At 39.7% G+C, this 26,727-nt stretch overlaps 1 protein-coding gene across 9 annotated transcripts in view; it reads right to left on the minus strand.

The window, feature by feature from the left end:
- The window catches only part of ST3GAL3 (ST3 beta-galactoside alpha-2,3-sialyltransferase 3), a 184,169-nt gene that overhangs the window by 65,046 nt on the left and 92,396 nt on the right, over positions 1 to 26,727 (minus strand). For all 9 annotated transcript variants that reach the window (XR_014221310.1, XM_082228914.1, XM_082228913.1 and 6 more), the window contains one exon: positions 8,238 to 8,332. Coding sequence is in view for 8 of the 9 variants with exons in the window: in XM_082228914.1 (XP_082085040.1) it covers positions 8,238 to 8,332 (95 nt within the window). In the remaining variant the exon portion in view is untranslated. The remainder of the gene's footprint in view (positions 1 to 8,237; positions 8,333 to 26,727) is intronic.

The following is a 26,727-nucleotide window of genomic DNA, read 5'->3' on the forward strand; positions in this document are numbered from 1 at the left end:
AACTAGCCCTGCTCCACTTTTTATGACTGGTTCAGGCTAGTAAATCTCAAGGCTCTAGCGCAGAAGAAGCCGCCAAAAATTGATGTACCTCTTGTATTAGTGGAATAAAATTCAGGGGTGGGGGGGAACTCTCCTAAGGAAATTATAGTGGCTTTCAATAGCTATCTAATGGATTTGTACATTTTTGTTTTATGTTTTCATATATGCCAACTTCTATAAGTTAATGTATTGCAATGGAGGATAGCACCATAGCAAAATAAACTGTTATGAAATGCTGACATGCAGATAAGAATACTGATTCCTTAGTGCTCAGGGAGCTGACTGAACAGATAATAACACAGTTAATATTTTTTTACAACCCAGGTTGGCCCCAGCTTATTTAGTATGAGTTATTCCCAAGTAACAAGGTCTTTTTCCAGCTTTCTAACTATGCAGGTTTGTAATAGATCTAGATCTCAAAATGATCCTAGTAAAATTCTTGGTGCATCCTGTTGCACTCATCTAAAGCCAACCTACCCCGAACAAAGCAGAGATTCTGCCCGAGGTCCAAACCATACAAATTCCCCTCCAAAGAATACTCAGCTTCCTGTCTACAACGTGCTGTTCTCACTCCTCTTCTACATTAAGGCTAAATAAACAGCCACTGGGCTTAATGACTCAGCATCCACTTCAGGGATCAAGAAGCACTGATGGGATGCAGTGTTCCAAGCAAGTTTGGTCAGTTTGCCACATGAGTCAGCTCCATCTAAGTTTATATAGTGTCTTTCATTTAAAAAAATGTTCCAAAACAGTAAGCAATGAGAAAAAGTGAATTTTAGTATTTTATCTCCCATTGGTCTCTATTTGAAAAATTCACCTGAGCAGAACTTCTCTGGCAATGAGCATCTGACACCTGCACACATGCCATTAATTTGACTTTACATGGGAGGCTCCTAGAACAGGTTTGTGAGACACAAGTCAAGGTGTAACAATGTTGTCAGGTGCTAGGAAAGCTGGTAATATTTGTGCTAGAAAAATCTAGACCACAAGGTTAGCACTGCTGCTTTTATATGCTACAAATTTAGCCAAGAGACATTTTGTTGGAATGCTGGGGATGTAAGAAAGCAGCAAGAAACTATGGGATTCTTACAGCCTAAGAAATGCAAGAGTATGTTGCAGCAAGTAAAGAGAGGATGGGTGAAGATACGGAATGCAGACACAGATCTCCCAACCCTGTAACAATTCTTTTTCTGATATATAACTAAGGCTGCATAACCACCATACATTTCAAGTGCATTTAAAACACACATACCCTTCAAGAATCCTGGGAACTATAGCTTGCTAAGGGTGCTGGGAATTGTAGCTCTGTAAGGGAGAAACTACAGTTCCTAGGATTCTTGGGGGCGGGAGAAATTCATGGTGTGTATGATATATAAATCTGCACTACAAATATTAGATCTTTTTGCAGAACAATCTCAACTGTTCCTGGGAATTTGCACTGTGAGCTGTCCCAGGTCCTGACCTACCTGACCTTGCTTGACCCTGCCTTAGCAACTTAAAACCAAGGTACCTGCTGCAGGATTCTGGTATAGATCAGCCTTCTCTAGGTCATGTTCAGCACTTTGTGACTCACAACTCTGCAAAAGGAGCACACAGCTGATGAGTACAACTGAAGTCAGAGTTCATATTGTGAGAAAACAAAGCAGTCATGGCACAAAGATATCCAGTGCCACATAGCTGCTCTTCAAATGAATGCAATCAGATGTAGGATGCTTTGCTCTGGAGTGATATATGCAGTTTTCATAACCAGATACATGATACCAATGCAGGGCACACCCAGTTTATGATGTACCTGCTCTGAGGGTTTTAACTTCTTAAATTCCTAGATTAGCATAATAGCAATAAATCAGGACCACAGAAAACTATGTAGATGAGCTGTAACACATGTGGAAAGACATCAAAATTGGATGTTGAGCAACATCCAGCTGTACATGGAACATACTTTTGCTTTTCTGATTCCTTAGGGGGTATTATTCTTGATCCTCAAGCTTCTAGGATTTTTGCCAGGGGCATGCAAGCTATTTCCAGAGTCTTGGGTATTAGGAAAAACTTCAAAGGGGTTTCAATGGAAGCTTTGGTGGAAAAAAAGGCCAATGAAGATACAGTATGTGGGTTCCAGCTAAGGCCTCATCTCATCCGAAATGCATACTTTTAGGTTCATCATAACTAAGAAAAGGGTAACTCTCAGATAAGGGTGCTGCATCTATTTTTCCTCCTCTCTTTGAGTAATTTTAGAATGCTCTCTGTTCTCTTGGGAAGTGTCAATCAATATACATGTGATTCCTATCCCACAGAGTACAAGGCCAACCAAAGTGGAACAAAACACTTTGGCTACATCATACTATGACATAAAAAACCAGGATCAAATCTTCACTTGGCCATGAAGCTCATTGGGTGACTACATGCAAGGCAAGCCTTCCTAATCAAATCTACTTCACAGGGTTCTTGTGAGGATAAAGTGGGGGGGGGGGACACATGAACCACCAGCTTCTTGGAGGAAAGATGTAATATATTATTACTATTATTATTATTTAAACTTATTAGTCACTTGTTATTCAAGAGCTTCCTTGTGACTTATGTCACAGAAAAATATATGCAAGTACATTATACCTAGAAAAAAGGAGGGGGGAATCATAGACTATGTTAGTATTCCATAAAACATATTAGGAAAACAAAATCAACACACCTTAGCAGTAATAAACAACATTAGCAATAAACAAACAATAAACAAAGCAACACTCACAAGCACTAATTAGCAGATAAACAAAAAGAATCTCACCCCTTCCTTAGCCCCCAACCATTCAATATGGTTAAACTGTTTGTTTGTTTGCCCCCGCTCCGCCTACCCACCACAGAGATTTAGGCAAGTGGGAAACAAGTGAAGGGGATTTTCGGTGTTGGTGCTCCAATTGTTATTCTTTACCTATTTGCCACTTGCCTAAATTTCTGAAGGTGGAAGGCACCTATAGAAGGGTCTCTCATGTAAATCTTATGCATGGGCAGGTTAACTGGAAAGGATACAGTGTTTTATTTATGCTCTTTGACAATTGTTTTCATTAGAAGATGGAGGAAGTTGCACCCTAAAACCTCTGTAGATAGCAAAAGATCCATTCATGAAAGAAACAGACTGCTGAACCTTATCGTGTTAATGTAGAATAGTTACCATAACACAGAAGACTGAAAAAAGGTTCTCAATGAACACAGGAGGTTGATGAGGGAGTGAAAATGGGAAAGAACTCCTGCTCTCTGAACTTCAGCTCCTCCGGACACAGATCTGGGCAAGAAGCCAAGAAGGAGGTGTAAAGACAGATAGTTTGGTTCAGTGCAAATTTGAATTTTGATGTCAGCATGCATCTGTATTTTATCAACAGAGATAAAGTATTATTTATATCAGCATGCCAGATGTGAAAAGAGACTGCTATGCAGCTAAAAGAATGTTTAGGGAAGGGAATGGCATAGATTGTGTTTGGTAGTGCTCAGATGTGCTTGTTCCAGTATGCCCTGGAGGTCAATACTTCCAACTGTGCATGCATAGCTTTCTACCCTGCAGAGCTCATAAAAGCAAACACTTTGACGTAACACTTGCCTCCACAGGAATGTAGGCATATATGTGAAAAATGTGAAGTTAAAACTGGTCATCCACACAGATTTTTCTAGGACAATCCCATGATCAGGAGCCAGCAAGAGCTGTTCCAGAAAATTCACATAGGTGAAGAATTCTGACATGACATTTTCATAATGTGTGCCTTCTCAGGCATTATTTTACATAGTTTTATGGCAAATAAGTTTTTGCTGATTAAGCAGCATATCAACTTTGTTATATAAATAAATGAATAAGTTTTTTTCTATTGCTTGTTTTTGCATTTGAGTAAATAACTTAAGAAGTTATGGCAGGTGTGACATTTGTAACAAATTGCTATGTTGAAACCAACCATGCTTATTAATAATTATAAAATATACTGTAGTCTACTGGTATGAAACCTGGTCGAATCTCAACACTAAAGTTTTGGTTAGCTTGCTTCTTGGTGAAGCCAACCCAGAAAAGGCATAGAAGAAGAACTCTAGGAATCAGTTTGACAAACAACTCATTGACTAAAACAGTCTGGTACAACAGCTTGAAACTTTAAAATGTTACTGTGCAGACTTTGTACATCACAGCCAGGGTGATCCCAAGTTCACAGAACAAAGCAAGTTAATCCCCCTTGCCATTTCAAATCAAACAGCTGACAAGCAGACTGAAGCTCCTGAACATTTGCACCAAGCACTTCTCATGGTATGCTATACACTTCCTTGACAAAGGTAGGGTCTTTATGAAGGATTAGCTGCCCTCTGATGCTAAACTGGCACATCCTCTTCTCAAGCATCACTCAATTTCTCCAGTTGCTGTAGTTCTGGCAAGCACCAGCAACTTCTTCTTGCAGTCTCCTTTCAACTGGCACCAGACTAGCCCTGACTGAAGACCTTAATGAGGTGCTGATCCCATCATCAGGTCACTATTATTCATCCCCAATGCATCCCCTGGGATAAGCAGAAAAAGCTGATGTAAGAATCCCAGTGACGTGTGATGCGAGAAGGTTGCCATTTACCTCTCTCACGCTCCTAGCCTGTCAGCACAGCCATTAGGCTCACCAGTTTACAGAGAGTAATAATTCTTCCCTCCCACATATACGAACTGCCTTGGACTGAATCCTGGCACAAAGTTCTGTCCCATGAGGGCATTAAACAATCCATTCAGTTGTTTTGCTCCCATTGCTTCAGCTCCCAGCCATTTAAGTAATGGCAGTTTCTGTTTTTAACTGAAGAAAATCCAACATAAAACCCTGGATTTACATAACACTGTAGTGGTGACACAAGCTGGCAGCAACCTGGAAATGCAAAGCAAAGACTGCCAAATATATTCAGTCATCCTGTGCTGAGGTTCTCCATTTTGATTCTACTTGGCAAAAGACTTGATCAGCTGCTTCCGAGACCTAAAACCACCTAGTACAAAGACCTGTATTCCTCTCTGTATCTGCACACCTTGAAAGCCAGCAGAATGGTGCAAATCTCTTGCAGTGAATGAAGACTTTCTATTTCTGGACAATTTGCACAGCTGTATTTAATCATCCGCTTTGCTAAGAGGAAAGCATAAGAGAAGAACAATGTATACAGCTTATTACATCTACACTGACTGGGTCTGGTACAATGATAGGGAAAGGGTGAACAAATTCCTCCTTATACTAGGTACAAGGACTATAAGAATGGCAAGCTCATGCTTCCAAGACCCTCTCCTTATTAGGGAAACTAATGTCATTATATGAATAATAATATATATTGCCTCATATAGAGCAGATTTATTTACACTCAGTCCCGCTCCTACTGCAGTGTGAAGACAGATGCTACAGTGAGACTGTTACCAGTTCCCCATGCACAGTGTTAATTAAATCATATCTAACAATACACAAGACCTCATGAAGCGCAATTCTAGGATCACTTTATGGTATACCCAGTATCATGAACTGAAGTCTTACAATATGGGCCAAATAATCCCAATAATCACAAATAATGCAGGCAAGTAATGTAATTTCTGAGATGCAGAATTAATTTCAAGTTTGCCATGGTCTGCATCCTACTCATTGATCTTTCCAAAGTGGCTACAAAAGGATCAAAGTACAAAGCTATGCCACTTTAGGTAATTAATTCACACGGTCAGAGTCAATAGGTGTGGGTAATCACAGAGTCAGGATCAACTTCCTTTAACTGGTAATCAGTTCTATTTTTTTTTAAATGAATATTTTTATTACATTTTTTCCAGATAGAGATATACAATACAAGAAAACAAAGAAAACAAGAAAAGAAAAGGAAAAAAAACAGATTACTTCAAAAGCTTGTTTCAATCTTCCATCGGACTTCCCCACATCTCCCGCACAGTGCAATCTTGATAATAAATTTATCAGCAAATTATAACCTTGTTTCATGTGTTTCTTTTGTACTTTCAATTGCATTTTAAGTTTAAATTACTTATTATCCATTTGCTCTGTAAACAAATATGTTATCCTTTTTAAACATTTAAACATTGATCCTTTCATTAATATTGTCTAATTTCATATATATTCCACTCTCATTGCTGGAGCTAACCTTTCCAAATCATGCAAAATCTTATAATTCATATAACTTATAAATTTTTTGCAAATAGTCCTTAAATTTTTTCCAGTCCTCCTCCATTGCTTCTTCTCCCAAATCTCGGATCCTGGCAGTCATCTCGGCCAACTCCATATAGCCCATCAATTGCATTTGCCACTCTTCCAGTGTGGGCAAATCTTGAGTCTTCCAATATTTGGCGATAAGAATTCTTGCTGCTGTAGTTGCATACATAAAAAACGTTCTATCCTTCTTTAACACTTTTTGGCCGACAATGCCCAAGAAGAAGAAGAAGAAGAGTTTGGATTTGATATCCCGCCTTTCACTCCCCTTCAGGAGTCTCAAAGCGGCTAACATTCTCCTTTCCCTTCCTCCCCACAACAAACACTCTGTGAGGTGAGTGGGGCTGAGAGACTTCAAAGAAGTGTGACTGGCCCAAGGTCACCCAGTAGCTGCATGTGGAGGAGCGGAGACTCGAACCCGGTTCCCCAGATTACGAGACTACCGCTCTTAACCACTACACCACACTGGCCAAGAGAAAGGCCTCCGGTTTCTTAGGGAAGGTGTACTTAAACACCTTTTTTAACTCATTGTAGTTCATTTCCCAGAAGGCCTTCACTCTTGGACAAGTCCACCAAAGGTGAAAAAATGTCCCTTCAGCCTCCTTGCATTTCCAACATTTATTATCTGACAAATGGTATATCTTAGCAAGCTTGACTGGGGTCATGTACCACCTGTATATCATTTTCATAATGTTTTCTTTCAAGGCATTACATGCCGTAAACTTCATACCGGTGGTCCATAACCTTTCCCAGTCCTCAAACATAATATTGTACCCAATGTCCTGAGCCCATTTTATCATGGCTGATTTAACTGTCTCATCCTGAGTGTTCCATTTAAGCAGCAAGTTATACATTCTCGATAATACCTTGGTCTTTGGTTCTAACAGCTCTGTCTCTAGTTTCGATTTTTCCACCTGGAATCCTGTTTTTTTATCCAACTTAAAAACCTCATTAATTTGGGCATAGTGAAACCAATCTTGCACCTTATCCTTTAGTTTTTCAAAGCTCTGCAACCTCCAATTATCTCCAATATTTTCTATTATTTCCCAATATTTCGGCCAACCGGCCTCCATATTGGGGGTTTTCCGGGCCTTGGCCTCCACTGGTGATAACCACCTCGGGGTCTTGCTTTCTAGTAAGTCTTTGTATTTTGTCCAGACCATAAATATTGCTTTTCTGACAATATGGTTTTTGAACATTTTATGTGTTTTTACCTTGTCATACCACAAATACGCATGCCATCCTAATGAATTATTAAAACCTTCCAGTAATCAGTTCTATTTTTAAAAGGATAATTAATTTTCCAATTAATTCTTAGGGTAATCAGCTGTACAATTAATTCTTAAAGTATAGCAGCAGAGCTTGTGGAGGGCTGTTAAATGTCTTGATATGCTTGAAGGAGGAAGTAGGAAGGAATTTTTGAGGTGGGAAAGCTCAGTTTGCAAAGAAGCAAGCCAACCGGTAATCAGGCAGAACTAAAAATAGTGTTGATAGGAACTCAGAATAACAGTACAACATCCACACGTTCTTCTAACCAGACAGTGAATTTCAAATGAGGCCAGAAATGCACAGTGAAAATAGGTGAACTCTCAAGTGAGGCAGAAAAATGAACTGCTCCTCAAGGAAGGGGAGGGCCTGGCATCTAGTCAAAGGTCTGCCTCTCAGTCGAGTAGAGGGTAACAATATCCACCTGGTGGTGTCCTAGTCCCCACTCAAGAATGTAGAATTCAACATCACACAATTACAAACGTTCTGTCTGCACAAGCATTTCAACTTGCCACGTGATATTTCAGAGCCAATTTCAGGGGCCACAGGGTCATGTGGAGGGAAATAGGGGGAGCCCTGTTGCTCAAGTGGAAGTCCTTCCATAGGGTTACTGCTGATGGGGCTCGTTAGCAGTTGAAGTCCACAAGCGGCAGATACCATAGACACACAGAGTATGTTTAACTATAGGCACCTTCTATTTTTGTACTTCAGCAGGGCATTCGAGCTATGGTAAATGAACTCCTATCCTACCTTGTCCTTTAATTCCAAAAGGAGGTACAAAGTCCCGGATTCGTGCCCACTTTCTGAAGGAATCATCCAAAAACATTGGTGCTGGCTTTGAGAACCTGAAAAATATAATGAAGCAGAATCTTTTTTTAAAAGTGGGGAGGAACTCAATGAAGAGAAAAGGTTTTATTACCTAAGTGCAAATTGTAAAACTATGTGACTCAGCAGCCAGCAATGATAGGGGGCAAATCAAACAGAGAAAAAGGAGTAAGGGAACCTCTGGCTCTTTTAATCTTAGGAATGCCCCTGAAAAGGATGCAAAAAGCTTTCCAGCATAAGCTATTCCAAATATGCAATTCAGAGTTCATGATGATAGAATCCACATACCCAAGCAGAAGCTACACAAAGAAAACCAATAGAGTCGTACCTTGGAAGTTGAACGGAATCCATTCCAGAAGTCCGTTTGACTTCCAAAACGTTTGGAAACCAAGGTGCAGCTTCCAATTGGCTGCAGGAAGCCACGTTGGACATTCAGGTTCCAAAGAAAGTTTGCAAACCAGAACACTCACTTCTGGGCTTGTGGCATTCGGGAGCCAAAACATTTGACTCGCAAGGCGTTCGGGATCCAAGATACGACTGTAATCATACAGTTCAGAACATACAGTATTCCTATACACTATACCACCAGTTCTAGCAAAGCACCGCACAACAATCTTTCAAGCCTAATTTGGATACAAAAACTGAATATACAACATGCCATTCAGTTGACTGGAAAACTAAATCAAAAGAAAATTACTGCTTCTAAATCTAATACTCAGAACTGGTGTGGCGCAGAGGCTAAAACAGTTGAGCCACAAATCCTCCATTCAAATGTCACTTCTGTCATGAACTCACTACGTAGTCTTCAGCAAGTCACCCTTCTCAGCCTCCTAAGTGTATCATGTGGATAATATTAAACTTTACAGAGTTGTTGTAAGGATTACAACAAGATAATGCATGAGTAGTAGTATACTAATCTCATTCAAAACAGAAGAGGCTGGTAGGAGACATCACACAGTGTGGCTGGAAAATAAAAGGACTGGGGGAATTACCAAGTCCTGAAAACCATTAACAGTAGGCACTTGCCTTATCTCAGTGGAAGGGTTGTTCTATAGACTGGGCACCACAACACCATTTCTTAGGAGATGGACCTCTGCAGGCTGAGGAACAACCAGGAGGGCATTGTTGGAATATTTTAGTGATCAGGCAGGATTATATGAGAGAAGGCATTCCCTCAGATAACCCTGCCCCATGCTGTTTAGGGCTTTATAGCTAAAACCTTAAAACTGGCCCAGGTGCATACTTTTATAAGTAGTGTTACATGCTCATAGTAAACTGTCTCAATTAACAATTAGCCACACTGCCAGCCATAAAGGCAACCCCAAACAGAGCACATTAAAGTAGTCCAAGCTTGTGGTTACCAACGCATGGTCACTGGGGCCAACTTATTTTGCCCCAGAAGTGGCAGCTGCTGTGTGTGTGTGTGTCCGTTTCAGAGGGAGGAGAATGATAATGGGCTATGCTGCAGCAGTGAATTTTTGCAAAGAAAAAGAAACAGTGAACTCAATCCTGACCTTTCCATTCCTCCTGCCATTTTCTCTTTCTTCTCTATGCTCACATTTGCTCTCATTTTCACCAAGCAGAAATACCATATAAGTGTTTAATCTCCCCTCCCCTCAATCTCATAAACATGTCAATTCACAGGATTTAAAATTTCTGTCTCAAAGTGACACTTACATACACAATGTATTTTGGTCTCTCTCTCAATTCTCCTCCCTCTCGTGGAGGAGAGAGGCATGGAGAGAACAATTAGACACATAATCTGTCCCCCACCCCCACCCCTAAATGGCTTGGCTTGAGTAATGTATGTGTATAGCAAACAGGAAATAGAAAATATTCAGAGGGACTTTTGGGTGGGTATGAAATCTATTTACTCTAATTTAGATGGAATAAATACTTGCTTCCTTTCAAATTTTGGGGTTCTTTTTATTCTTTTTATACTGTGTTTCCTTCAGGAATCAGTCATCTGTGCACAATTAAACTTCTCCTTACACAGTCTCCAATTGTCTCAGGCCAATGCTACACTACACATTTAATGGGCATTTAATACACATGGCTTCCCCAGCAAAGCAATGGCAAGAACATGGTAGAGGAAGAGCCCGGAAACACCAGCTTTTTAAATCTTTTTCATCTTTTGTCCTTTTCCAATTTCTGAGCAAATCCCCTGCATAACGTTTGATTTGGGATCCTCAAAATAAGTGCATAGGAGTGCAGTCAGAGGACAAGGAGATGGCCATGCTATGATGAAAAGACACGCAGGTTTGAAAATAGTGCAGAAGACAGTATTTCAGAAGTGTTTCTGTTTCTCCATCTTAAGTGCTGCAGCAGTATAAAATATGCACCTGTTTCAATTTTTCCTTATGCACAGTTGTGTTAATACAAGAAGAGCCCTGATGAATCAGATCAAATCTCTATCTCATCTAAGGTTACTGAGTTCATAATAGTTTGCTGTCATTATTTATTTTCCTAATTTATGGAGCCTAAAATTGCAACAATTAGTATGTGCAAATCTGCAACATCTTCGTGGTTAAAAGGGGGTCCATTTACTTGTAAAGATTGGGAACCACTGGTCTAGAAGGTCATGGAAAAACTGCAGGGGAGGGAAATTGCTTCTTGTGCTCTTTCGAAAGTAAACAACAGCAGCAAATTCAATATCTGTGTACAAGCTAATAAACTATTAGACTCTGGAAAAACCTCCAGAGATGCCACTGACAAGATTTATTTTTCTTCTGAAAATTAATTAGTATATTTAATATAAGTTTTCAAAATCAATATATTGTTTCAGATACACAGTTTAATTCAAATAAAGCAGACACAAAATTCATAATACTGTATAAAAATGTAGCATACCAGACTAATAGAAGCAAAATATGTGCAGACAGGCCTATAAAGCTTACAAACAATGTGTATAATCTCCAAAATCAGTTTTCTAAAACACACAGAGAGACAACTTATTTTCTTTGGCAACACAATGAGCTCCACCTAGTTCAGGCTCAACCACATCTACTAAATCCGGCACAAGAGGACAAGACTTAGAAATAAAATGGGCAGTAAGAATTTGACAAAACATAACAAGAATAATCAAGAGCACACTCACTTTCTCTTAAACAGATGTTACTTATATGAAGTGCTAATTTTAAGAAGAGCTGGTATACGGTATAAAAGAGTACTTAATTTTTTGTGAAATTTATTTGTTTAATTAATAATTTATATCCCCCATCATAAAAAATCCTTTCAGATACACTCTCGTGGTTGTTAGTAATGATTTTTTGTTTGTTTGAGAGCCAGATAATCACTTTAGTCATCCTTTTCTAGGTTTCATTTGTCTTCTTACACGGCCTGTTTCTCCAAGTATATTTTGGTAGCTTGCCCAAATCCTGGAGGGTGCCACATCAGACCTTCACCATTATCACAACTGTAGTCATACCATCAACTGGCTGTTCACACCACTGTAAGAACTAGATCTTGTTATCTGCTCACCCTTCATCCTTTTTAGTCTTCTGAATATTAAAGGGAAGAAGACGCCCATCAAAGCCAGCTGTCACACAGATGCCTGGATTCATGGGCCAAAAAAACACACTGAAGTTTTAAACTGAAAACAAAACCAGAGCAGCACTTGGGTTTTTTGCTATGGAAACATGTCTCTATTTACAGAGGTCTTCCCTTATGGATGCTCTAGAAAGCTGTTGGAAGTGACAATTTTAGGATATTTATAAAGAGAAACAACAACTCTGACTGAATTTAAATTTATATTGCTCACATATTTTTAAACCAGTAGTGGAGAAAAATGGGGAACAGGGAATTGGTCTGATCAAGTCCAAGTAATGTATTGTGTATTTTGCCATATGAGGGATAATATGAGCTTTGGATAATATGAGCTGGCTTAGTTCCAAAGCTTGTTTTTTTGGAGATTAATGACTACAAGAGAGAAATGTCTTTCAGAGCCCAGTTTGACCCAAAATATATTTCTATTTTGACTTTCATGTGAGAGTCACTTCTCTCTGCCAAGTACAGCACCCAGGACCAGGGACAAGAACAGCTCTTGTCCATTCAGAGTATTGGACACAGACACACATTAGCTTGCCGTTACAGCCTGGCTAAGTATTGTGAATGTCTTGGTAACAAACAAGAGAGCATGACAAGTTGCTGCCGTGCAATACAAGTATAATATAATGAAATCTTTCTAGGACACAGCTGGCTGCAAAATTAAGTCCTTTTGCCATTTTTCACAATGAATACAGACAAGTCGTCACATTTTAAGACACTTTTTATTATGTATTTTGGAACTTAATTTAGACAGAAACCGCCTTTCACGTGACATTTTCAATGCAATCACATTATTGTGGTCTGCCTACGAATGAGAAGCAGAATATTAGGAACAGTTTGAAAGAAATTGGAATAAAGTCTAATCATTACCACTACGTTAGTGTCATTTTTTGTATTTAACATATTACTCTGAAAGCAGCTGGGCTGAATTACTATTTTTGGAGTGCGGTAGAGCTGATCCATAAACCTACTGGAGCACTCAAGGCTTCTAGTATGAGTGAGCCAAGGGGATGCAGTTTCGGGGTATTCTGAAACACAAAGAAGGTAAGCAAAATCTGAAGGAATTTACTGCTTACAATTTGCAAAAAGGAAGCATAAAGTAGTGAGTGAATTCTCAGTCTGCATATCTATGCACGTGCTCTTTTGTCACAGGTATGCTGGTATGTCTCCCTTTCTCTCCCACCCCTGTCTCACACATAGTAACAGCAGCCAGACAGCCAAAGCTTCATGTTGATCAAATTTCCTTAGTACAAGCAAGCATGAAAGGAAGAGGAGGGAGGAAAGTCCATTGCTGGACACTGTTTACAATATTAGCTGGCATCAAACAGGTTCCGCAGGTAGCAGTCTTAACTGCAGTGATTATACTAAGAAAGCAGAATGCTGATGGTTGTATATTGGATGGGGGATTATGTCCGGCAGAAAGAAGAATGCAGTTTTCAGCATCACTATCCACAGATACAAGAAATAAACAAGAATCTAATAAGTAAGTGCCAGCGATATAATTCTTAGCAACTTAAACGCTGACAGAGCCTGAATCAGAGCCAATATATTACTAGCTTTATTCAGGGCCAGAGGTAGACATTATCTGAAACACATGGCCATGCTAATCCATGATTCTTTGTCTCTTGTTAACCTCTAGCTGAAGGAGATGCTTGAAGAGGCATCACATTTAGTATTTCACTCACCACTTACATTTAGCAGTCAATGAAGTGGTAAATGAAATGGAACAGGGACTGAGAAATGCTGGTCACGATGGCATTACATCACACATCTGCTTCAGCTAGATGTCACCACGAGACAAGGGAAAGAGACACGGATTGGTGATGGCCATCAAATTTAAATAATTTCCTAGTTTAGCTCTTACTGTGAAAATAGAAATAAAAATAAACCACTGCTTCATGTGTCTGTATCCTTCACTATACAAACCTTTTCCTGTTCTCTGCCTGCTGCAGTAATCATGTGCTGTTTTTCAAAACTGCTCTAAAAATAAGTTATAATCATTGCCACTAAGGCTAAAATAAATTCTGATTTTTTGTAGGAAAGTATTAACAGGTCCACAAAACTTTTAAAATTGCTTAAGGATCTAATAAGGTTGATATCAGGTCTACTTTGCATATGGTAGTTACATCAAAGTGCTATGTGAATAGAAGCAAACCTAGGTTTACATGCTCCCACATCTTTCAATGGAACAGCTGCAAGGAGGAGATCAGAAGCATCTGCTTGTTCACAAAAAAGAAGAAGCACCAGGCCTTTGACTGCTTTCAAGTTCTCTGCTAGTGAGACATAAGATTGGCTTGTAACAATAAATTATAATCTACAAACTGTAAAGTACCTTACCGAGTTTGGATGTAATGGTGAAATCTGATTACCGTATTTTTCGCTCTATAAGATGCACCAGACCATAAGACGCACCTAGTTTTTGGAGGAGGAAAACAAGAAAAAATATATTCTGAATCTCAGATGCCAGAACAACAAGAGGGATCGCTGCACAGCGATCCCTCTTGCTGTTCTGGCTTCTAGGATAGCTGCGCGGCCTGCATTCACTCCATAAGATGCACATACATTTCCCCTTACTTTTTAGGAGGGAAAAAGTGAGTCTTATAGAGCAAAAAATACGGTAATCAGATTTCACCATTACATCCAAACTCGGTAAGGTACTTTACAGTTTGTAGATTACAATTTATTGTTACAAGCCAATCTTATGTCTCACTAGCAGAGAACTTGAAAGCAGTCAAAGGCCTGGTTTGGATATAATACTAGACTTGCATAGAATGACATATGCAAGTCAAGGGGTCTTGTGTTCCCTCCTACTCTGGTGTTAATAATTAAGCCCAAACACAAAGTTGAAGTTAACCTATGCTCTGGGAGAAGAAATATCATGGTGTTTTATGTAGGCTTACACAAAATATAAATGCTAGTCTTCATACAATATATGCAAATGTTTTCTGAGGTCCCAGGCCCTGTTTTGACCACAGGCAGGGGTACAATATACCTGCTGCACCCCCATATCTTGAGCCATTCATTGTACCACTCCACTATTAATCTAACCTTTTAAGTGACAAGCACTTGAAAATTAGCCCTGCCTCTGTTCAGATGGTACTGCCATCTTATCACCACCAAGTCCTGTCACAAACCATACACATCTAAACTGTTTTGGGAATCAAAGCAGAATAATTCATTTGGTTCAAGAGATACAGTTTGTTTCTCTGTAAACTCAATTTCATGTCGCTGGGGAAGGGGAGCATGTGTCTCAGTTCAAGTACTTCAAAGGCAGTCCTGTCACCCGTTTTAAGTGCATTTTGTACACTATGTACTAGAGCTCCTCCCCAAAAAGCCATTACTTGGGAACTGCAAAGCCTATATTAATTACTTCTAAGGCAATCTAGGCAGGAAACTATTCCAGATAGCACTCTTCTATTACACTTAACAGGAATTCCACTTGCAATGCATTAAACAAAGTCCAATGTTGTTTCACAACAGGCCTTTCCATCTTTAAACCTAATGTCAGAATTTCCTAGAAACAACAGTTCCCGACTCTGTCCACAACACGAAGAAAATGCCAAAAATAACTACTCTTTTCTAAACAGTCTTCTCAACCTACGCCACGTACAGGACTTGTCAGACACAGGGCTGTCCATGTATTTTTCTGTCTGTTCCACTGCTTTCTGACTCTGAAATTATCAGCAAACCAACATGTTCTATAATCATACTGATTTACATAAATGCTGTTTAATATAAACACCCCTCCTGAGATCCTGAGGGGACAAATTTTTAAAAGAAAAATTATATAAACAGATATTTTACCAAATCAAGAGTAAGCTTGTAAAACCTCTTTATAAGAACAGCTTTTAGAAATAATACATGTGAGATGGATACACGAGAAACTGCCATGTTGGAAGAGAGGCAAAAGGCTCTGAAACAAACCCTTAAGCACAGTTTCGGTTTCCCCTAAATGGATCAGAGATAGGCTGGGGATTTAGAAAGCTAGCTGTGAGGAGTATGCCAAATGCTTTTGCAAATATGCAAAATTAAAAATAAATAACAGCTTTTAAAAAGTGTAGCTGCACTCTCTGAACATTAAATACAGGGAAGCATAAATGTAGCCTTCTGCATAGACATTGGTAGGAGAAAGGAGGCTTTCTGAATAATGGAGAATCTAGTGCAGGCTTTCACCATGCATTGGTTGTAAACAAAATACAGTGGTACCTCTGGTTACATACTTAATCCGTTCCAGAGGTCTGTTCTTAACCTGAAACTGTTCTTAACCTGAAGCACCACTTTAGCTAATGGGGCCTCCTGCTGCTGCTGTGCCGCTGGAGCACAATTTCTGTTCTCATCCTGAAGCAAAGTTCTTAACCCGAGGTACTACTTCTGGGTTAGCGGAGTCTGTAATCTGAAGCGTATGTAACCTGAAGTGTCTGTAACCCGAGGTACCACTGTATGGGCACATCCACAGCCTCCTGCAGGATACCTTCTCCTTCATTAAGCACAGCCTGTGAAAGACAAGGTGGCTAAGGGAAATGGGCTGTCATACAATGTGGCTGCAATGTGCATACTAAAGCTGCAGTTCAACAACTTTCGCAATGCTGCAGGCAATTCCCAGGATATACCTCTTGGCTTCCTGTACTGTCTCCAATTCAAACCAGCCAAAAGAAGTAGCTGCAGCATGCATCTTGAGAAGAGTGTTCCAGGATTCCATTCAATGTTGCAAAGGCTGATGAAGGGCAAGTCTTGGCTCATGTAATTCAACCATTTCTCACTGCCACCCTAGTGATTTTCTATTGGTTATCTCATCCAGAGCTTGTGGAAAGGGGATTAAGATCAACCCATTCAGTACATTGCTTTCTCAGCAGATGGTGGAGAAAAGAATCTCAATAGCATGTTGCAGGAAGAAGAAAAGCCCTGTTCTCTTGGCAAGTTTTCCCCAGTATTTCTTCTCAAAAAAGCAAATGTATTGATTCAACATTTTGCAAATGAAACTGTAACTTCTCAGAATGGCTGGAACACAGCTTAATCCTAATCATTCTTATTTGTATAAAACTCAGCTCTTCTCCTTGAACCTGAACAACTACTTTATAAAGCTTAAGTCTAGCACACAATTAACAGTCAGAAAGAACTGGTCCAATAAAAAATTACAGCTCGCTCCATTATTTTGTGCTTCAGAAGCAAGAGCCAAAAATCTTATGCCCATATTTATTTTGGGGATGCTCACTTGATTAGGTACTAACGTATATTGGTTGAGGGAGAAGGGGAAATGGATTCAATTAGAAGTGCATACAGATATACATATTTTTTCTATTACCCTTGCTGGTACCTTTCCCGGGAAAATCAGAGGCTCACTATGTCAGGTTCCTATTGGAAGACAGGACAAACACTAGAACATTAGCAGTGGCAACGTTTTTATCGGTGGTTGCAAGAACCAATGATCCCTATCTTTTCAACAAAATGATTGTTTAACCTGGAGGTAGGCTGTATGAATTGTGCATTGCTTTGTAACGATTGGTGGGGTCTCTGGACCGTAATAAAGATTGATTTGATTTGATATTTTTTCTATGAGGCTCTTGCAGAAGTGCACTAACTATATCTGTGGCATATATGTACAATCCTCTCTCCCAGAATGAGGTAAGTGAAACTGTTCCCTCCTACCACACTGTAAGGAGCAGAAGCTAGATTTGATTGGTTGGCCCTTGAGTCAATCATGAAACTACCACCCCTCTTTTCAGAATTGCTTTCCAAGAGTTTAAAAACGTTAAGACATCTTCTTTAAGGAGTGCCACGTACTTGTTCACATGAAGATGCAAAAGTACTTGAGAGTAAGAGAAAAAACAAGCAAGCATCCCACCTGACCTGAAGCATGGGGGAAAGAGGTAAAAAGAGACAATCTGCATTCAATCTGGAGGCTGTACATGTATTGCTTCAGGACCGAAGGGAGGGAATTGTGGTAGGCACAGACTGTAGGAAAACCCTCATCACAGCAGGAAGACTCTCTGCTTGCAGGTAAATCTGCATGACATCTACCGGTAAATGAAATGATTGAAATATATTGCTTAGAAGAATTGATGAAACCAATCTTCCACAACACTAGCATGACTCAAATATGCAGCAGGCACCATCTGATTATAAGCAACCTAAAGCATTGTAGCCAACAAATACCAAATATTCCACATCAGTTTTGTGTCTCAGTTACTGTTTGCAGTAAAACACATGGCCCTCACTTTGTAAGAAAGCATCATAGTTTTCACTTGTGCTCACCAAGCCAAAAACCTCCACTCTACTTTGCTGGGTCAGTAATTACTCTCAAGAATCCATCACTTTGTGGTATTTTTACATAGAAATACATGATTTTGCCACCTCTTTGGCTTATATGGAAAAGCAGAAGGAAAGAGAATGAAAAACCATATATGGAATCTGTTATCTGTATGAGACCTACAAAGAACTCCTCTCTCTCAGGATTTTCTTGCTTTCTTGGACTTTATTTCTTACTCCCTGAACTGTACTACATCCCATTTCCTACAGAAAGCTACCACTAGGGCTGTAGTAAAAATTCAGTTGGGCTTGACTTTTAAATTGAATTAAATTAAAATTTCAATTATTAACTGAGATTTGACAGAAAATATATCAAAATGCTTAGTCAACTTACTAAAAGCCTGAAAGCCACAAAGAAGGCAGAATGGAAATAATACCTTTAAGTGCCAGATTTAAAATGTGGTCCTTGCAAAATTAAAGGCTTTTGCCTCCAGTCAGCTGTAAAGCAGTGAGATTATAATACCTTCTGGCAACTTAGAAAGTTGTACACATGCAAGCCTCTTATGCAGAAGGTATGGTTTTTAGAAATGAATTATAGCCACTTGGCAGCTGGAACAAAATAATACAGTAATGCTTTTAGTTTCAGATCCACCCCCCCAAATTTCCCATAGCTCACTATAAAGCACCCCTTTTTAAATCATCATCATCATCATCATCATCTTGCTATATGCAAGCAGCTAGTTTGAAAACTAAATTTGACAATAAACAGATCCTCAGTGAATAGTGACAGTATTTCTGACACATGTTTTTAGGTATCACACTTACATTTCAATATGAGTGTCCCTTATTAATGGTGCTGCAAGCTGCTTATAAAGCGCTCAGACTCTAAATGGGTCATTAACAATCCCAGGACCAAATCCATCCATGCATCTGTGTCTGTATGCATGTACAGGAAGGTACTGACAGTTGTAACAATGGTACTTGCAGGCAGACCACTGCTTATTTAATAAGTCCAGCGCCAAGGGACTTCTGACCGTTCCCTCACTGCGAGAAGCAAAGTTACAGGGAACCAGGCAGAGGGCCTTCTCGGGAGTGGCCCTGTGGAATGCCCTCCCATCAGATGTCAAAGAAATAAACAACTACAGTATCAGACTTTTAGAAGACATCTGAAGGCAGCCCTGTTTAGGGAAGCTTTTAATGAATCGTTGTATTTTAATATTCTGCTGTAAGCCACTCAGATGGCTTATACTTCAGCCAGATGGGCAGGTATAAATAATAAAATTATTGTTATCATCACCATCATCATTATTATATCCCACTTTTTGCCATCAGTTTTTTGCATTGCCCTCTTCAGCTTATGTTTCTACTATAGCTCATCCCTCCACAACATATTATCACTATCCCTGCCCCGCCATTTCCTAACCAGTTAAAGAAAACCTACATCATCATTTTCTCAGTTCTGTTTTTTAGGACCGGAAGTGGTGGGATTGGTTCACCTCCCATCCCATACCTTAAAGTGGTCATCCTATAAACCTAGTTGCTTTAACCAGTCAGCTATTGGCAACCCAAGCTGATTCTCTCTCTCTCTCACGCTTTGTATGGATGTGGAAAGTGATATTATGTTGTTTTCTTTGCTAAAAATGTTTCAACTGGCCTCTTCATAATTTAAACCACTCTTCAAGCAAAAACCAGTCCTACAACATTGCAGGCCAAAAGTTGACACTTTCAGAAGCTTTGCAGCAAAAATAAGGAGAGTACAATGGAAATACTTAGGCAACATTGAGCTACTGCTAGCCCCTCACGGGAAGCTTTAAAAGATTCTTTATTGTGCAGCTGAAATAACCAAAAAGATGTCAGCTGATCTGAACATAAAGCTCATATTAAAAAGAGATGTATCAGAAGTTGTAATGATTCAATTGCAATTGATAGCTTTAAAAGATTCCAAATGCCTTATATAATTAATCCCATGGAACATTTTAAGGGAGTCATTGGAAATCTTTTCCAAAAATGCCTGTCCAGCAGACATTTTCCATAGTATCAAAGCAAAAGGGGGGGGGATTAAAAGAGGAGAAAAGAGAGAGAAAGTAATAAAACATCTGATAACACTGGCCATCTTTCTTATTGGAACTGAAATACATTGTTCCCATGAGGCTTTGAAAGAGAGATTGGTCACTAGCAATGCAAAGTACTTCCAGCAGGTTTTCTTAGTGCTTGTTGGCTAAAAACAAGCATTCACCTAGCACACCAGGAAGCATCTGGGTTTGTTTATGGATCTTTATAACGCCCCACTTCAGCTTAAATTTCCTCTTAAACCATTTTTAACAAATCCAAGTGGTATTTAGCATCAGCTCACATTAATGATCTAGAACTTCTCAGTAATTTCCAGTGAATATTTAAATTTAAGCAACAATTACTATGAAATTATTCAGTAGCAAGCATCCAGAAAGGTGACATTAACAGTCTTGTAGAAAACTGAGGCAGCATTAGTATATTTCATATTTCTGGTAATAAATGTCAAAATTACAATAAAAAAGCAGAAAACCTCAAATATTTTAGATTCTTAATATGCACACAAGATCACAAATGAGCTTAAAAATTCAATTAAACGCCATATCTTTATTTATCACCACCACCACCACCACCATTATTATTTTTTAAATTGATACACTGTTCCTCATCAAGAAACCAAAGGGTGGTTTACAACATCAACACAAAATTCATTTGCAACAAATAAAAAAATGCTTCCAAGATGTCAAGTGCACCTCTCCACTAAAGCATGAGAGCTCATGTTGTAGTTGCAGCAGTCAGAGCATGCCAGACAGACAGTGGTGCACTATGGTTGCTGCTACTGCTTTGTTTGTTGTTCCATTCATCTCATGAGAAAGAAACAGAGTGAAAGGACAATAAGGATGTAGGGAAACCATAATAATTGTTCTGGTTTCAGTAGAATTCAGTGGTTGCTACTGAGTATTCCTCTTTGGGGGTGGGGGGAACCACATAAGGTAGAAGCTAGCAAAAGGAGAAGGCTAGGTAACCACTGCCATAGTGTTTGTTTTAAAGGAACCTCTGTTTGCTATTGCTCTGATGCAGCAGGAAGAGAAGCTGAAAGATGTTTTGAACCTAAAGTCCAAACAGCATGGAACAGTAGTAGAAACAGCTCTAAACCCCATATGATTGCTGTCACAGGAGCTGCATCATTGATGACATTTGCCTCTATATATTAAGGTTTAGACTTGATAACAAATGACATAAAGATTCACACTCATGTGATTTTATCCTGAGAGAGAAGTAACAAAAACCTCTCTGGCCAAATCTGTTATTAGTACTGGGAAGTTTCATCTGCTATGGTTCACTTCACATTACTTCTCAGCAAGTGAAAAACTTGTGATCATGTGCATAAAAGATTACCTAACCCACAAAGACTTTCTCTAAATTCATGCACAGATACCAGAAAACACAGAAGTGGGAGCGGAAATGCAACAATAAAGACCTGGAACCATTCAGGTTTTGTTTGTTAATTTGGAGAATCTATTTCACATTTCTTCTGGGATCCAAGACAGTTTCAATACAAGGTTTTTAAGGGTATTATCATGCTTGAGGACACAGCTAAGTTTCATCTTAAAGGCTAGTTACATTTTCCTTCACACTGCAGAAAGCCTTCAGCTTTTAGATCTAGTCATGAAACACCTAACCAAAACAGTCTTGGACAAATGTCCCCTGTAGATCTAAGTTCTCTTTCCCAACTACTATTAAATCAATTAAGTTGTGGTTATTCAGAAGTATGATGCAGTGTGTGTAACTCCCACCTCTGGGCTTCATTCTCATCCCTGAAGTTTCAGAAGTCTGCCCAGCAACTTCATCCCGTTTCACAGGGATAGCCAATGTGCTGTCCTCCAAATGCTGTTGGACTACAACTCCCATCATTCCTGATCATCAGGCATGCTTGAAGTGTAGTCTAACATCGGGAGGGTGCCACATGGGCTATCCCTGCTTTAGATATTTCGAAGTGACTTTAAGAACACAACAGAGTTTGCTTCTTATGCTCATTGTGTGTATGTTTGTGTGTGTCATACATATCTGCTTCCCCGAGCAATTCTCCTAGAGTTTCTACTGGAAACACACCTCCCTATTCCAAGACAATTTATTTTAAACTCTTCAGCTTTTCTAGTCATGTTCCAGACTCCCCTCTCTCTCAATTCTTCAGTGCCATGAATGCTTTCAGCACCATCATTAACACCAACATTCCAAATAAATGTAACAGACAGGAGTGGTGTGCCAGCAGTTCCATCTCCTGACCTTGTTGCATTCCAGCAGTTTAAAGTAAGCTAAATAGTGGGAATTGCTTAAATCATATTTCCCACTGTGACAGCTTTAAAATTGTATTTCAAGCACCCAGAGTCAGCCTTAGGCAGTTTTGTCACCCAGGAGGAATATTAAAATGCTGGTGCCACCCTTATGGGGTCTTGCCACTCTTCTACAGACCTTCTTCTGCTACCCATTGCCTGGCCCCACAGCTTGATGACAGACCCTTAAAGGGCCTCTTAAATCTCTTCTAGAACTAAGACAGCCCTCTCTGTGCTATGGTCCTCTGTTCCACTCAGTGATCCTAGGATGATTCCCCTTCAGAACTAACTTTCCCCAGAAAAGAACAAATTCCAGAACTACAAATGAAAGAGACAGCTCTCCATGAACTAACAATGTTTGACCTTACCACCAGGTTCATTGTGAGAAAGGGGAAAGCACATTATCAAGGACACAGCTGAAGGCATGCAACTCCTCTCTTGAGTCTGGATGTTGAGGTCTAACACAGGGACCTCAGTGCTGGATTTATGTATAAGCTAAACAAGCTTAGGGTCCCACTCTCTTGGGGCCCCCCCAAAAAAAATAAAGGAAAAAAACTGGATGTACATTTCCAAAATATAAGATAAAAAACAAATAAAATAAAACCTACACACAACAATAGTGTTTTGTGTTGTGTATGCTCCTATGATGTAAGTAATGGGTCCCGCCTGCTAGCCTGCCCCCTAAAATATCACTGGTTTGCTCATTTCTATATATAGGGTGCCTACATTCTGCATGGACTGATTGCATCGCAACATGTAGCAAAGGACAGCTGGACATATAAAGGGCCCCATTACCTTCAGTAGCTTAGGGCCTCATCCAACCTGAATCCGGCCCTGAACAGGGTGGAGCCCCAATGTGCTGCTGTTCAACAGAAGCATGAGTGGGAAAGGAGCAAAGCACCCGTGATTTCAGTAGTGTGCACCAGTATGCTGTATGATCACCTTTAAACTATGTTTGATCATTTAACTGGTTAAAGTAATGTGGACCATAATGAAGAAGCTCAAAGATCTCTCCAAAATGGATAAATGGAAAACACAGTTCAATGTATGTGTAAATTGATGCAAATTGGGGCAAAAAATCCTAACTACATATAAACTGATGGGGGTCTGAGCTGGTGGTGATTGACTAGGAAAGGATTCCTGGCGTCTTGGTAGATTGCTCAATGAAACACAGACCCCGTGTGCAGCAGCTGCTGAGGACGGGGGGCGGGAAGAATTGCCAAAACTGTAATGCTTTTCTAGATATCTATGGTGGGACACCATTTGGAATACTGTATGCAGTTCCGGTCAGAAGGAAAGGCAACCTAAATGATCAGGGGACTAAGCAACTCCTCTATGGGGAAAGATGAGTGTGGGAGATAGAACAGAAGTTTATAATGATGCATGGTGTGGAGAAATGTAGGTTTTTCTACTTCTGTTGTAGTTACTGGAACCTGGGATCATATATTGAACCTGAATGGTGGGAGATTCAGGGCAGACAAAAAGAAGTATTTCTTCATACAGCGCAAAAGCAAGACCCACTGAATTTAATTTAGATTAGGATTGTAGCCTTAAGTGGCTTTAAAGAAGACTCAATAAATTTACAGAAGATGAAGCTACTATCAGTGGCTACTAATCATAATGGCTATATGCTACCTACAGAATCAGAATGCCTCTGAATACAAATCACTGTCTTCAAAGACAGCCTCACATATAACACATTGCAGAAGAATATTGTACTCTATGGTGCAGAAAGCAGCTGACAGACCACAGAGAATTAAAAAGAACACACTTCCCTTGTCTCTTTGCTGACAGACGTCATCATACAGGGTGACAAAGTTACTAATATTTACTCAGCTTTACTAGGACTAGACTATTTAAAAATAAAGCTAGAGTAATTCAGAACACCACCAACAATAATAAAAACTGGCCAATAAACTTCTTCTAGTTCAGCCACAACCCAAGTATTAGTAATTTTATCTTTCTGAAGGGGCTGGGAAATGACAAGCTGTGTGTTTTGTGTCATCCTAAAGAAGAATTCTACCAAAGTACCCTGGGATGGAAATTCAAGGAAGTGCTTGTTTTCCACAACAGAACTGTCAGTATCCACAATGTTGTACTTGACAAATAGTAGTATCTCCTCTCTCAGTCACTCTGTAAAGACATCTCCCACCACTCTAAACCTGTAAGAACAGGCCAAGGTTTTCCAAATGTAAAATAGATGTACTCTTAATCTGCAGCTTTTAAAAGAACACACATTTTACAGAGAAATAAGGAATTCAGGCAATTACAAATGACAGTTGATCACATGGCTGAATCCTCTCCATCTGCAGTCAGCGTGGGAACCAGTGTTGGTAAGGAAACTGCAGCAGATAATGTCCAGCAGCTGTCAACAGGCTGGCACGCAAGCAAGTCCTGAACATAGAAGGGGAGGGGGTTGGCAGCTGTGGAGCCAGTCTAAGGCTCCAGGGTGCCAAAGCAGCATCTGTTAACTGAGGAGTGACTTAGTTCAATGGAGTATGCTGAAGGGCCTTGTTCAGGCACTTCATTTATCCATCTCCTGCTTGTATTTTCTAGTACAAAAATATGATACATAGAAAGTTTGGGAAGTAAGAGAGGCTTAACCTTCATTTCCTAGTAAAACCTGCTATTAATATTATTATTATGTGCCCAAATTCTCCCTGATTAATTCCAAGTGATAAATTGATACTAGGTGAAAGAGCTTGTGAATGAACGCACTACAGCTGCAGTGGGCAATAAACGATATCTGGTCCACTGAGGCTTTTCTTCTAGAAAAGCTCCCCCCACCTCCTTCTCCCTGAAATGACCTACTCATGGGTGAGTCACGACGCAGCAATGCAGGTCTACACAGGATGGTAGAGAAACCTTAGCAGAACAGATGTGGCCTCCAGCCCTGAGACTGTTTATCCTTGCACAAGAGATATGTGCATCTGCACACACCTCCATCTGGTATCCACATAACAGAAACAATATTGGTTTCTTTAATCTGTCCACAAAAGACTTTATTCTGTACAAAAAGTTCTGAACAATTTGGCACAGTTGCTTCACTGACCTCTAATATTGTAGAAAGCTATTGCTGTTTACATTGAGCCCTTCAGTTCTACTAGAGTTGAGGTGGGAAAAAGAACTAACAGTTTTTTAATCTATTTACTTTATGAGTCACTTTTCTGCTTCACAACAGCTGCAAAGCATCCGGGATCTACCTTTATATAGCTCAACATCTTCCAGTTCTAACAGAAGCAACTTCTGAGACACATAAACAAGCTTACACCAGAATTCCATCTCATAAGGAGGAACTGTTTCTTCTAAAGAGGACATCAGTTTAAAATAGCCCAGGGTGCTGCACGCCAAGGCTGAGGTATGTAGCAGAACAGCACTGGGATGGCAGAAGGAATAGAAGACCTTGGGAGTTGGAAGAAGGAGCACTAGAATAGCAAAGGTGGGCATTTGTGATTCAGATGCATTGGCAAACTTATAAGAATGGAGTACAAAGCTAACACATTTGACAGGCAGTAAAGTGCATATTAAAATATTGCCTGAGAACAGAACCCGAGTTTTGATGAGGAACAGGTGAACAATAAAAGCAGCAGTGATGAACCTTTACTGTTACTGCCAGTACTATATCTGGGTATCAGGCTTAGCTCAAGATGCTCTGCAAAGATCCAACTAGGTTTCATTCCAACTTGCCTGAGAATCTTCAGCAGTTCCAAAATCCTCTCTTTGGCCCAGTTCAGACACCAGACTACAATTCAACAAGCAAGTTGCTGGTACACAGGTCCTGCAGGTTTATCTCTCCTGAGCCTGATGCCATATGACATCACGTGATGGTTAGGTGTGGGTGGTTTAAGCCTAGATGCGGCAAGCTTAATTAGGCCCTACAGCTGAAGTAAAGCTAAGATGCCTAGGGATGCAACAAATGAAGAAGCTCTTTCAAAGAGGAAATTATCCTCTACAGAAATGACAAGACACATGCAGTAAGCAATTTTCAAGGATATTAAAGAGATGGTGTTTGCTGAAACATAACCAGGTGAGACCCCCAAACATTCTTCCTACCCCACCAGCCACCAGCACCTTCTAATAGAAAACATATATGGGGATTTTATTCTACTGGACATCTGACAGGATACTCATGTAGCCATGTTATTATATTATATGCTCCTGACCAAGATTATTATTGTGAATTACTTCAAAATGGAAGTTTCTGCGTTACAATCATAAAACATTTATCTCAACATGGAGGTTTTCTGTGCAGTATTCATTTTTCATCTTGAGAGAAACAT

This window comes from Podarcis vaucheri, assembly GCF_965113315.1.
Source record: "Podarcis vaucheri genome assembly, chromosome: 6".
NCBI lineage: Eukaryota > Metazoa > Chordata > Lepidosauria > Squamata > Lacertidae > Podarcis > Podarcis vaucheri.